Source organism: Dendrobates tinctorius, unplaced genomic scaffold (assembly GCF_039654945.1).
Source record: "Dendrobates tinctorius isolate UK_male_01 unplaced genomic scaffold, ASM3965494v1 ptg000120l, whole genome shotgun sequence".
Taxonomy (NCBI): Eukaryota; Metazoa; Chordata; class Amphibia; order Anura; family Dendrobatidae; genus Dendrobates; species Dendrobates tinctorius.
The window spans coordinates 25,385,223-25,399,942 of record NW_027361788.1 but is presented as its reverse complement, the minus strand read 5'-3'; the positions used below and the strand labels follow the sequence as shown (position 1 = coordinate 25,399,942).

The following is a 14,720-nucleotide window of genomic DNA, read 5'->3' as shown; positions in this document are numbered from 1 at the left end:
AGGTGATCGGACAAGCATACTGCAACCTCCATGCTAGCATAGCTAAAAATGCCCCATTCGGCGTTCCAGAGGTTGGACCCCCCCCCATATTCTCTTCACAGGATAACTTATTTAAAGGGGAAACTATTTTGTTATTTACAGTATATTAAAAGGTTTTTTTCGGTGGCCTACCTTTCCAGCTGGCATTAGTATCAGATAGGTGTGGGTCCTGTTCCTGACAAACCCAACGATCAGCTTGGGAACAATCTACAGTATATGTGCCAAAATGGACAGCTGCTAGGAATTTGTGGTTCCCACTAATGTTGAGTACACAGATTAGCAGAGCGCCAGTCCCGAGTCCACATCGGTGCTCCATGGCAGTCGTACCAAAGGAGTGTGAACTTCCTCAACCAGCATTTGACTGATGTCATCTTGGGTGCATCTTGTGATTACTTGGCCCCTGCAACATTGTGACATCAAGGGGGTGGTTTAAATCACAAGGAGAGCTCGGGATGCCAGCATTCAAGAGATGACTGAGGAAGTTTACATAGCCCTGGTCCAGCTGCCATGGAGAACCGACATGGAAGTAGAACAAGGTTCCTGTGAATATGTTTTCTCAACTCTAGCTCCTATTGTTTGGGGCCATATATCCGTTCATTTTCTACATAGTCATTCATTTGAGCAGATGCCATATAACATTGCATTGAAGGCCTATCCACAAGAGCCTATAAAGGGCCTGTGAGCTGTTCATGTGCACCACGAAGTGCACCCAAAGAGCTCACGGACCCATTATTAGAAGTGTATCAGTGCACATAGCCAATGGTCTATGTGGAAACAAAATTGGAGAATGGGGATCCTAAAGTCCATAATCTGAAAGAAGCAGAAACTTGCATATGAGAGCATCCCTTTACTTATCTCTATGGAACTGACAGATATTTCTGTTTTGTCAGTCACATATTAGTAAATGGAGGGGTGATCAGTCCATTGGCCACATCAGTAGTTTGTGGTCACTGGACAGGAGCCCAGAGAGCTTCCTCCTACCTGCCATCATCCGCTGCTTTTCTTTTGATTAGCTGTGCTGGCGTGCCGACATTACATGTGTATCATGCTGCAATTATTACGTTGCGCCAGACCGTCTAATCAAAAGCAGAGCCGTGGATGCCGTCAGGTATGAGGTGGTTCTCCCGGCTCCACAGATTACCGACGTGGCCAATGGACCAGGAACTCTAGTGGTCACTCATCCTCACTTGTTCTTGGAGGCCACAGTCATAATAAATTTATCACCTACCCACAGGATAGGCGATAAATAAATTTAATGTGACAATATCTTTAAGGAGGGAGACCAGTGTTTTGTCTAAATAAAACTTTCTTTGTATTAAGCCTTTATAAAATCCTCAAGGAGAGAATATAATGCTGATTTACATCAGATACTCACGGTTGTGTCTTTCTAATCTGTCTTCCCCTTCTGGATCGATATCTTCTGCCTGTGTGATCCAATCTAGATATCCTTTAAGATCTTCCTCCATCTGCTGCTTCTCCCTCAGTTTCTGGAAGTCCCCCCTGGCTTTGGCTTTCTCTCTTTCCTTTGAGAACTCTCTAGCACAGAAAAGAATTATAGACACATGAACGCAGAAAATCGACGAAGGAAAGCAGCATTTCCTACTGCTGTACAATGCGGGCCAGTAATATGAAGTATTTTACCGCTCCCATTGAAATCAGTGGGCTGATACTCCATGTACTCACTCTGCTCTGACTATTTGATTAGGAGCTGGAGAACCCACACCCCCATATTAACTCACAAAAAATCATATTTGGGTTTTACACACCAGACAAAAAAAGGATTGTAAAACATTTTTGTTGTAGGTTTGTGCAGGCACTTGCCAACCAATAGAAATTATTATTTTTTTAAGAGATCCAATGTGACAACCATGAGAAACCTGGCAAGGATGTCCTATGCAAATCCATCTGTAAGTGCAGTGAGGGCATGTCAGTTCCCTTAAACTGCTTTTTTTCTCAGTGCATTGACACATCCCAAGTGCACGTCCAGCCTGATTTACATGCGATTTCTGCTATAGATTTCTTCTGACTGTCTATACATCCATAGCACTGCTTTCATATGTAAGAACCTGCTGACTGGTTCCCTTTAAGTTTTGGAATGGGACCTGTGAAGGATCACTGGAGGAGACTGAATGTGCCTATAGGTTCTTACATTATTCTCATCTGCTCTAATCCTTTAACAAACATTTTATCAGCTGGAAAGCTCTTTACAAAATTAAGAGTTTCAGGCAGCAATCTAAACTGTTCATATATAGTCAGACCCCCTGATATTGAAACATGTTATTAAGGTTGACCCTCCAAATAACAAACGCTGGATGTTAAGTCTGTGGATCTAGAATGATGTGACCTTCACTAGGTCTCATGTATCAGTACAGCTTCATTCCTGTTCTGATATCTCCATCCTTAGTCTCGATGGAGTTCCAGCACAGCTTTCTCCCTAAACAGATATCTCCATCCTCAGCCCTTGATGGAGTTCCAGCACACCTTCATTCTTGAACTGATATCTCCATCCTCAGACTTTGGTGGAAATCCAGCACAGCTTCATTTCTGTACTGATATCTCCATCCTCTGCCCTTGGTGGAAATCCAGCACAGCTTCATTCCTTTATACTGATATCTTCATTCTCTGCCTTTGGTGAAAATCCAGCACAGCTTCATTCCTGAACTGATATCGCAATCCTCAGCCCTTGATGGAGATCCAGCACAGCTTCTTGAACTGGTATATCCATTTTCTGCGCTTGGTGGAGTTCCAGCAAAGCTTCATACCTGTACTGATATCTCCATTCTCTGCCCTTGTTGGCGTTCCAGCACAGCTTCATTCCTCTATTGATATCTTCATTCTCTGCCCTTGGTGGAGTTCCAGCACACCTTCATTCATGTACTGGTATCTCCATCCTCTGCCTTTGGTGGAGTTCCAGCACAGCTTCATTCCTGTACTGATATCTCAATCCTCTGCCCTTCTGGGACTCCACCCCCTTTTGGGCTACCACCCCGATTTGGGTCACCGCCCCCTTCTGGGATCTCCCCATGTCCGTTATACCGGTCTTCTCAGACCACAGTTCACACCACACAGTTTATGTCTTAAAGATACCACACAAGTCCTTGTTGGCACCACCACAGCTCCTGCTGTCACTGATCACCGACACCACCGGCTGCTGTTCACACACACAGCGGCTGGAGTCACTGCATCTCCTGCTGCGCCGTCTTCGTGGACCCGCCGATCCACCGGAAGCCACTTGTCCCCTTCGCAACCCCGCCGAGTTACTGGAAGCCGCTCGTCACCTTCGTGACCCCACTGAGCCACATCAAGCCGCTTGTCACCTTCTTGACTCCCACTGAGCCACCGCAGGCTGAGTTGAGAAAAGAAGAAGAGAAAAACACCACACAAAAAAAAAACCTCACGTGTGCTTTCTGTGTGTTATTCAGGATGTACCGTCTCCGCCTGAGACCGTCCAACACACAGGGCGCACCGGGTGCTATTCAGGGAGCGACCCTCCTCCCAGGGTTTCCCAACACACCGGCCACACCAACACAAAACTCACGTGTCCTGTCTGTGCGCTATTCAGGACGTACCATCTCCGCCTGAGACCGTCCAACACACAGGGCGCACCGGGTGCTATTCAGGGAGCTGACCCTCTTTCCAGGGTTTCCCAACAAACCAGCCTCACCAGGTCCAGGGGCTAAGCGGGTGCTATTCAGGGTATCCATCTCTGCCTCAGACTGCCCAACACTTACGCCTCACCAGGTCCAAGGTCATACCACGTGCTCCAGGGATCTTCCCAACACTGACCCTCCAGGACCTTGCTCACTGAACCCTCCAGGTACACAGTCTTTACCACTGACCCAGGTCAGTACCACACGAACACCAGTCCGTTACCTGTGTCGGCCACACAGGTCCTCGGGTACCTCCTATCCGCAGAGGCACCCTACAGCAATCCACAGTCTCTTTCTCACTGACCCCGGTCAGTACAACACGGTTTTCACGACCGTCACCTGCTGGCCGCGCAGGTTCTCGGACCCCTCTACCGTAGAGGTATCCTAGCAAACACCAGTCTCTTTCTCCTGGGGAAACGGCAGCACTGGGCTCTCCGATCCGGACAGTGCCTTACTCACTAGGCCGACCCACGGTTCCAGAACCACAGCCGGGAAGTGGCTTCCCCGACCGTCAGCATTCCTGGCTCAGCGTTGCGGGCACTGCAACATACGCCTTTGGAAACCGCTGCTCTTAGCAACCAAAACTTTGCAGTCCTCTTCCGTTGCTCCCAGCAACAAGGCTACAATATTGCCCATTGCTTTCTCCACCAAATGTGAGGTAGCGCTGTCATTTACTTAGGGGATCCTCGCTAGGCAGCGAACAAAACCAGATCCGGCACAGGTTTTCCATAAACTCAACACATAGTCCATGCTGTTTATTCACCATCATAGAGCCACAGCAGCACTATACAGTTCATATCCGTAGCATAATCCAAAGCAATCAACATAAAGTTCATCACAGCATAGCGTCCATTACAGAGCTTCCCTCTGTTAAGCCTGTGATCATACAGGTTATGTTTAGGAGGCTTTCTAGCCTCATTTATCTCACCCACGTCAGGGTCTCCACATGGTTCCTTCATTCAGGCTGCAGACGTCCATATCCCTCCAGGGAACTCTCAAGCTCTGGCAGCCATTACACACACAGCCACACACAGGCTGTTAGCCAGGAGACAATCCTGCGCACGGGACCTTCCGCTCTGGACCAACCAGGTCCCTGCATTCACCCCCTTGTGACTCACCCTGGCCACATTATATGGTTCATAGCCACGCCCACTGGGTCACATGACTCTGACCTCATCACAGGTCCTTCAGGCATTTTCACACTCTTTACAACCGTGCTTTAAACACACCCCCTGGGTGGGTTTGTAGGTAACCAGGCCCCCCCAACTCTCTAGTTTACTGGATACTTCTCCCTATTTCATATTAAATCAGCATCTCAGCAAAGACCTTGCTGATCACACACACATAAGTCTCCATCTGAAAGTCACCCACTTTGAGATACCTAACGGCCATTCAATATTCTGCCATTCATCCTTTTCCCTGGAACCTCCACAAAGCGCCCCCTAGCGGACACAGTGGTTACTACACCACACAAGTTAGAGTAGACTTGAATTATTTTTAATGAATGTATTCTTCAGTAAAAATAAAAAAAAATTATAAATATATATATACAGTACAGACCAAAAGTTTGGACACACCTTCTCATTCAAAGAGTTTTCTTTATTTTCATGACTATAAAAATTGTAGATTCACTCTGAAAGCATCAAAACTATGAATTAACACATGTGGAATTATATAATTAACAAAAAAGTGTGAAACAACTGAAAATACTGTTTGTCTTATATTCTAGGTTCTTCAAAGTAGCCACCTTTTGCTTTGATTACTGCTTTGCACCCTCTTGGCATTCTCTTGATGAGCTTCCAAATTTTGGTCTGTACTGTATATATACATACACTGCTCAAAAAAATAAAAGGAACACTCAAATAACACATCCAAGATCTGAATGTATGAAATATTCTCATTGAATACTTTGTTCTGTACAAAGTTGAATGTGCTGACAACAAAATCACACAAAAATCATCAATGGAGATCAAATTTATTAACCAATGGAGGCCTGGATTTGGAGCCAACACAAAATTTAAGTGGAATGTAATGTCCTTAAAACAAGTCAAAATGAGGCTCAGTATTGTGTGTGGCCTCCAAGTGCCTGTATGACCTCCCTACTGTACAACGCCCGGGCATGCTCCTGATGAGGCGGCAGATGGTCTCCCGAGGGATCTCCTCCCAGACCTGGACTAAAGCATCCGCCAACTCCTGGACAGTCTGTGGTGCAACGTGACGTTGGTGGATGGAGCGAGACATGATGTCCCAGATGTGCTCAATCGGATTCAGGTCTGGGGAACAGGCGGGCCAGTACATAGCTTCAATGCCTTCATTTTGCAGGAACTGCTGACACACTTCAGCCACATGAGGTCTGGCATTGTCCTGCATTAGGAGGAACCCAGGGCCAACCGCACCAACATATGGTCTCACAAGGGGTCTGAGGATCTCATCTCGGTACCTAATAACAGTCGGACTACCTCTGCCGAGCACATGGAGGGCAGTGCGGCCCTCCAAAGAAACACCATTACTGACCCACTGCCAAACCGGTCATGCTGAAGGATGTTGCAAGCGGCAGATCGCTCTCCACGGCATCTCCAGACTCTGTCACGTCTGTCACATGTGCTCAGTGTGAACCTGCTTTCATCTATGAAGAGCACAGGGCGCCAGTGGCGAGTTTGCCAATCCTGGTGTTCTGTGGCAAATGCCAAAAGCTCTGCAAGGTGTTGGACTGTGAGCACAACCCCCATAAATGGACGTCGGGCCCTCAGACCATCCTCATGGAGTCAGTTTCTAACTGTTTGTGCAGACATGCACATTTGTGGCCTGCTGGAGGTCATTTTGCAGGGCTCTGGCAGTGCTCCTCCTATTCCTCCTTGCACAAAGGCGGAGGCAGCGCTCCTGCTGCTGGGATGCTGCCCTCCTATGGCCCCCTCCACTTCTCCTGGTGTACTGGCCTGTCTCCTGGTAGTGCCTCCAGCCTCTGGACACTACGCTGACAGACACAGCAAACCTTCTTGCCGCAGCTCGCATTGATGTGCCATCCTGGATGAGCTGCACTACCTGAGCCATTTGTGTGGGTGGTACAGTCCGTCTCATGCTACCATGAGTGTGAAAGCACAACCAACATTCAAAAGTGACCAAAACATCAGGCAAGCATTGGTACTGAGATGTGGTCTGTGGTCCCCACCTGCAGAACCACTCCTTTATTGAGTGTGTCTTGATAATTGCCAATAATTTCCATCTGTTGTCTATTCCATTTGCACAACAGCATGTGAAATTGATTGTCAATCAGTGTTGCTTCCTAAGTGGACACACAGAAGTTTGATTTACTTGGAGTCATATTCTGTTGTTTAAGTATTCCCTTTATGTTTTTTGAGCAGTGTATATACTGTATGACATCTGGGGTCTTGTCAGCAGCATGAACTTACCCACTCAACACACCCAAGACAAGGTTTAAGACGAAGAATGATCCGAAAATAACCAGGCTGACGAAGTATACCCAGGGAAGCTCGTGTCCCATGGCATCCTGCATCTGTAGGCATAGATATGCATGGGAACATTGGGTAAAGTGAGTCACATTCATTCCTTGGGAAGTTATAAACAAAGAAGGGGAACCGAACGGAAACTAACGTAAAAGCGAAATGTAGGGGGTGGCAGAGGGGATTGGTTTGGGGGCTTGTATGTGATATTGCTCACCCAGTAAAGAACATCTGTCCATCCTTCCATAGTAATGCACTGGAATACAGTCAGCATAGCAAAAAAGAAATTATCAAAGTTTGTGATGCCGCCATTGGGACCTTCCCACTTCCCTCGACACTCTGTGTTGTTTAAGTGACATTCTCTCCCATGACCAGAAAAAGCACATGGCGCGGGTTCTTCCTCTGAGACAAGGTCTAAAAGACACAAAAATAAAATTACTCTAAATATCATTCAAGGGATTTGCCAGCTTTAGGACTTTTTTTTTTACTAATGTGAAGGTTAATTGCGGCTAAAAATAAATATTGCAGTTAGGTTTCATCACAAATTTTGCACCGTTTGCCTTCAATAGCCCTTTGCTGCACTGTCTTTTGCTGGCTGCAGAATGAATTAACTGAGAATTTATCAGTGAAATCATTCTGATGGTCTAACGGGGATTAGTACTATTTTATCTGTCTTTTCTGCGTTCCTCTCAGCTGGTTTATGACCACAGACGACATCAAAGTTGAATGTGCAGGGAGACAAAGATCTTCCAAAAGCCAAAGAGTGCTAAATGGTTAATGAAACCCAATTGCAAAAGTTATTTTTAGTCCCAAATACATGCATTTAAGTAAAAAAATATATATATTTTTCCCCTCACGTGGACTACTAATTTCAGGAAACAATCAATGGTGCAGCTACAGACTGCCTGAGCTGTCACCTATTGATGGCGCTATTGTAACATGGGAAGATGCCTGACAAATCCTATGTAGAGTGAGACGCAAAAGGAAACCTGCCAAGATTTTAAGATAATATAAGGGTGTGTGCACACATTGCGGATTCTGCTGCGGATCCACAGCGGATTTGGTCCTGCGGATCCGCAGCAGAAACTGCTGCGGTGTACAGTACCATTAAAAGTAATGGAAAATGAAATCCGCAGCATGTCACTTCTTTGTGCGGATTCCGCAGCGGTTTGGCACCTGCTCCATCACAGGTGTCAAACTGCAGGGGAAAACCGCAGGCAAATCCGTAGAAAATCCGCAGATAGACCGCAGGTATTTTGACCTGCAGATTTAGAAAAATCCGCGCGGAAAATTCAGCAGCAGAATGTGCAACTTGTGCACACACCCTTAGAGATAAAAGATGATGGTAGAACTTCTAATCTGTGCCTCATTGTCTCATTCACCACTGTATCAGTGCACAAATGCCTTCCTAAAAAAGCAGATCTCACAATGTCAGGTTTAGGGTATGTTCACACAGAGTTTATTTGTGTGGATTTTTAAGCAGATCTGCTCTGAAAACCACATCAAATCACGCTTCACACTGCACCTTTTTTTTTTTTTTTACAAATAGAGATTTTTAAAAAATTGCCATGGAAAAAAAGAAGTGTGATTTCTTTGTTGCATTTCATCATTGGATCTGTTCCAAACTTGATACTGTCAAATGAAAAGGTTGCAAAAAAACAATGAAAAAAAAAAAAATTAACAACCACATCAGTACTTAAGACTTTAACAAAGAACCTCATGGAATCTACATAAGATTATTCAGTCTAAAAAAAAACAAACCTTAGGCTATATGCACACTGAGTTTTTCAAGCAGTTTGTGGAGCAGAAACTGAACAGAAACTCTCAAAATCTTAAAATTCCTCAAGAATTTAGAGTTTTTGCTCAGTGCCGATATACACACTAAGCTTTTTGAAAATATTTTGGAGCAGGAACTAATCGGAAAGTCTACAAATCTCAAACTTTCTCAAAAACCTGGGGGTTCTGCTCAGTTTCTGCATTGAAAACTCTAAAAAAAAAAAACAAAAACGTGTGCACATAGCCTTACAGAAGTGTTCCCATGGGTTAGGGGATAATGTACTGATGGCTGGAGGTCTGATAATCATGAATTCTGCTGGAACTAGCGCTATGCTCTAGCGATCACTCTCGCGTGACTATTTTACAGCTCTTGGCTACAGTTTCCAGGTCAAGGCACTAGAACCTACTTCTGACTTCAATATCCTATGGAATGAAGAGACCTGCATCTGTCGTTAAAAGGAGGTCCACCAGTCCAGGTCCTGCTTCATTCGGGCAGAAAATGGGAGTTTGACTCCCATATACCAACATAGAGTGCACAATTGCGGCCATGTTTCTATCCATTCTACGCTTTGGTCTCAATAGTCAGGGCAGTGGGTGGGAGGACCTCTATTTTGGAGGTAGACACAGAGAAGTGACCCTGTATCTATCAAACATTTACAACAATCTCATGATAACGGCCATAATGACTGATTAGACATTTCTCTTTTCCGCTGTATTTGAGCAGACTTTTGACTTACTTTTTTTTATTACATTTCTAAAAAGAATCCATAAAAATTTGGGGATAAACTGCAACAAAAATGTGAAGCTTTTCCCGCAATTAAATAATCCAGTGAAAAATAGCTATTCAATTTGCAAAGCAGCGTTTGAAGGTCCTTGAATCATCTGCTCTTCTACAACTACGACTCCTGTCATCCTCTTGTGTTATGACAGGATCATCCATGAGGGCTGGAAAGCCAAAATCTGCAATGAATGACCCCAGTCATGTCTGACACTTTGTATGGTAGTTATTGGCTGTCGCACACAGGACTGAAGCGTCACGCCAAGGCCAATAGCACAGAGTCTGCAGTGTAATGAGATCTGTAGCCGGCCTTGGCCTTGAGTGCCTGCTGTGGGGAGAAACATATGGTGATCGCAGGCCGTTCCACAGCTTAAGTCAGATGAAATCATTCCTTAGGTTTTCTGTGAACTCAGATACACTAATCTTTACAGAGCTGCTGGTCTGAAACATAACTAAATGAGATCCCAGATCTGCCCCACTATGGTTAATGTCACCAATATAGCAGGAGAAGAAGTAAGCCTTCCTTACAGCTGGGTCGCTCTTACATGTCACCTTGCAAGGATCTGCCAGTCAGCACACAGTAAGATGTCATGTATTATATGTGGCAATCGTGAGCATAGAGTCTGAACTTGGCACATGGAGACCCTGCACTAGAGAGTCATAGCCACTCTGACCATTCTATGTGCTGCCATATTGTGCCTCCATATGGCATAGTATTGCGGTGATTTTTCCTATCTCGGCATGTAATTTGTCATCTGGTAGAGTATTGCATTGGTACTGAGATGCAGAAGAACTCCCTAGAATTTTCACTGATCACTTCTGGGACCACCATCAATCACAAGAATTGAGTTTCTGCAGCACCCCGCTGTAAAGGAGCAGCGGTTGTGGGTTGTCCTCACACCCAGAGCAGCGGGGTACCCAGTACCGGGCCGGTGTCAGGGGGAATGTGTCACAGCAGCAGTGACCCGGTCCGTGGCCCTGGGCGCCCAATATCAATGGCGGTGATGTTAATGGTGTTAAAGTTTATTTGAATAGTTTGTGACGCCACCCGTGGTGTTTGGCAAGGGAGATGGTAAGCCAACGCTGCATGCAGATCCGCTGGGACTGATGGTGTGGTGCAACAACGATGGTGTAGCTCCCCACAGGTGGAGCTGTAGTCCAAGGGCAGTGTAGGTGCAATGGACGAGGAGAGGCACAGAATGGTATAGATGCTGTTACCCAGATGTAGCGGTGCTGGAGGTGTTAGCGACGAATGAATGGAGGACACCAGGGCTTGTAGTTTCAACGCTTTACTCACAGTTCGTGGTACCCACTGGTGCCTGCCTCCGTGCCGTGTCCTCCGGGGTAGAGACTCAATCAACCTCCCGGGCAAGTCAGGTTTCTCCTCTCCAACACTCCACCAACATGTGCCTTTCCAGAACGACTCCTCTATTGCGCTTTTTAGTGTGAAGAACTCCAGTACCGTAGTTCTCTGGAATTCCTCCTCTCAGATGTTCCTAGAACCTTACTTCTATGACAGACAGCTGTAGCCTCTATCAGGGACTCCCTTCTCAGAAGTCCTGGCTCTCTATCCAGTTGCTGTTGTGTCCCAAGTCTTTGATGGGAGTTGTGCATTTACAGCCAACTACTCCACTGGTGTCTGCTGCAGAACCATAAGTGTCCCTACAACCTCGGGGAACGGGCCCCGGCCTTGCGCTGAGAACCTATAGGCAGGGTTCCTTTTCCAACCCACAACTCCTCTCTGTTCTCCTACTCCTTCGTTCCGCGCTGTTCCTTCTCTCTCTTATGGAAGCTTAGGTTGCAGGTCTACGTCTTTTTCCTTCTCTTCTCTTTCCCGTGCCAGCTGGCTCAGGTCACTGAGGCAGCTGCAGCACTCTTTCTAAACTGAACTCAAACTGAACTCAAAACTAACTTCAGAACTGAACTCCTCTCGCCTGACCTCCCGTCAGACTGACCTACAATTCTCAACTTTCCCTCTCTTTTATACTAACTCCACCCACCTCCCAGCACATCTCATGTTACGAAGCAGGGTTCCACGAAGGGTGCTCTGCTACCCCCAGCCTGAAGCTGCTAGGCAGACCTACTGAACTATCCTGTGTGTGGGATGCAGATGTTGGAGTGTGGAAAGGAGTTCCCAACTTACCTAGGTGGTGGGGCACTACGCCTTAGGAGAAGGTGCAGTACCTCTGTGGCGACTGAGCCTCAGGGGCGCCACAGTTGCACATGCGCTCTGCCTCTCCAGTCTAAGTCAAAAGGACTGATGGAAATAGTGAAGTGCAGTCTGATAATCTGGCAAGAATGCTAATATTTTATTGTCACATTAGTAGTTATTAGAATTGATCGAAAAGATTCGCAGAACCCTCGCTCCCATCCATGTCAGTACTCTGTGACAGCCGGACTATGGATTGGCGAACTTCCTTGCTTGGCACACAAATGCCGGCTTCCTGTTATTCTTAGGGCCCCTAGTGACTAGGCCTCACCCTATGTCATGGGGGACTAATCACAAAAGGCTCCCAGGATGTTGGCATCCTACTGCCTGTCACGGAAATGCACATTGCCTGGTCTGGCTGCCATTGAGTACCGATACGTACGCTAGACCAAAGTCCTGCAATCCTCTTCCTCAGTTCTAGAAGTTATCAATACTAATCATCTGGGAAGTTTTCAGGATCTTTTCTATCTATTGCTTATTTAAGGGAATCTGTTAGGGTCCCAAAGCCCTCGAAACTGACAACAGTATCCTAAAGAGCCATAATCAGGGCACAATGCTCTGCACAGAAGCTATGATGGAGGACAGAGAAGAAGATGTCAATCACACTGAGTGGGCATGATTGCAGCACCAACTGTTAGAATCTGTTTAGTTTGTGACTATCTGCCATTTTCTTGTGGTGTTCTGGCTGCTGGTCTTTTTCCTCTGGTGCTGGGAATGTCTTGGGTCAGGTGATTGTATCACTCTTTATTAACCTGCACCTACCTCCTAGTCCTTGCTGGACAACAGTGTAAATCCGCTTGCGTTCTGGCTTCGTGCTTTGCTTTGCCTTCTGTATGTTTAATTTGTGCAGTGCTGGAACCTCTGGTTTTGCTAGTCTTAGTTTCTGTTTTCAGTTGGTTTCTGCAGCCTTCTCTGTGTTTTCTATTAGGACGTGACCCTTTTTTGTACCCAGTTCTTAGATCTTTCAGGGACCCCCGTCCCCTTATCTATAGGTCTTCGCTTGTGATTAACCTAGGATCGTCGGTGGGTCTATTAGCAAGGAATGGGTCGCCCACTCCATCATAGGGTATCAACCTAGTCATAGTGCAGGGTTAGTTTTCCCCCTTCTACCCTAGTCCTGTGTTGCAGAGTAGTGGTTAATTAGCATATAATGAAAAAAAAGTGTTTTTATTGCTCATAGCAATAGAATTTTATCACAAAACTGATATGATACTGGTGGCAGTTTGGGGGCTTTGGGAAACCTGGAAAGTCCTTTTTAAGGTCTCCATACATCTTTGAAAGCTGTGGGCTGAACAATTACAGTATTTGGCCTACAGCCAACTCTTCCAAATCCCCTATAAATATGATCACCAAGCTCGACCAAGTGTGTTTTCATTGTGGACAGGGGAGGAAGCTGCTGTCAGACACCGGTATCCTTTTCCAATGTTATTGGGGAAGATTTAGGCAATTCCCAAAACACTGTAGATGGTCTGCCAGTCCTTCCAAAATTCGAGTTGACGAGTTCTGCCAACTTTAATTCAATGTGTATTGGGGCCTTTATACATTTTCCCCAAATATTATTAGGATACACCCTGCCCATGCTGTATATCTCTCTATTAGGTTGCATTTACACTTGCCACAGTCCAAGGACCTTCTGAGAGTCCTCTGAACCAAACTTGATAGCCTCATAAGCATAAATGAGAATATTAAGCTTGGGTCAGGGGATTTGCGGCCAGTTCGTGAATCATGGTCCGTGCTAGGACTGTGACGCGCAGAGGTATGAATGCAGGATCAGGGCTCATTCAGGCGTCTGAAATTCTCATGCACGACAAAAACCGGGCCGATTATTTTGATCAGAGTTTGGTATAAGTGTCATCAGTTGTATTCATACATGGTGAAAAAATAACAAGTTACTCCACCTTCTTTCTCCTTTCTGACAGTCCGTGAAAACCCGATCGCACTTGGATGTCATCCCAGTGCAATCAGATTTTTTCAAAGACTTGCACTGACGATTTTGATCTGACCCTTGGATCAAAATTGGACATGTGTCCGCGATTTTCTTCGGACTGTCAAAAACCATGGACATATGAATGGCACCACAGGTATGAGTGCTATCCGTGAAAACCACTGATAGTACTCGTATGAGAAAATCGGATGAGCCCTTAATCAGAGTGAAGGGCTGTTACCACTCTGCAGGATGCTGTGTAGTCATATATTACATGAAGCTTCTTTACGTGACTTGGCGCCATATAACACCACATTTCTCCAATGGTTTCAGCTTCCAGAGCCACTAAGTCCACTTTTAAAGTATGGGAAGCAGACATAAAGCAATTTCATCCACTTAATAAGTCATGAAAAATTACACCTCGACGGCTTAATAAAAATCTATTCTCTTTCAGCATAAAATACCTGATCCGAGATAAAAGCAAGTCTTGTGCATCCGTCCAATGAAAAGCTCCAGCCCAATGATGGCATAAATGATGATGACAAATAATACCAGCAATGCAATGTGAAGCAGGGGCACCATCGCTTTCATTATAGAGTTTAACACAATATGTAAACCTGCAAGAAAGAGGAAAAAATATAATAGATATAAATCACAGCAAAAGTAAAGTTACGAGAATTCGATACACACAACATAGTGCAATGCAACATTTCGTGAGCTGCAATCAAACCTAGGTGCGTACTTGGAATGGAAAATGGAACTGGTATGTAAAAAATGTAAAGACTACGGTATGTGCAATAGATTAGACTGACTGTGAAAAGCTGCATCTGACTAGCATCCGTCTGCGATCTTCATGAGCGGCTCGAATTGATTCACGCTATTA

The 14,720-nt window shown here is 45.6% G+C and overlaps 1 protein-coding gene across 1 annotated transcript in view; it reads right to left on the bottom strand.

Moving 5' to 3' along the window:
- Positions 1-14,720, bottom strand: part of CACNA1F (calcium voltage-gated channel subunit alpha1 F) — a 152,883-nt gene that overhangs the window by 125,730 nt on the left and 12,433 nt on the right. The window contains exons 5-8 of the mRNA XM_073541426.1: positions 14,302-14,454; positions 7,368-7,564; positions 7,100-7,203; positions 1,415-1,575 (exon numbers count right to left, since the gene is read on the bottom strand). Coding sequence (XP_073397527.1) covers positions 1,415-1,575; positions 7,100-7,203; positions 7,368-7,564; positions 14,302-14,454 — 615 coding nt within the window. The remainder of the gene's footprint in view (positions 1-1,414; positions 1,576-7,099; positions 7,204-7,367; positions 7,565-14,301; positions 14,455-14,720) is intronic.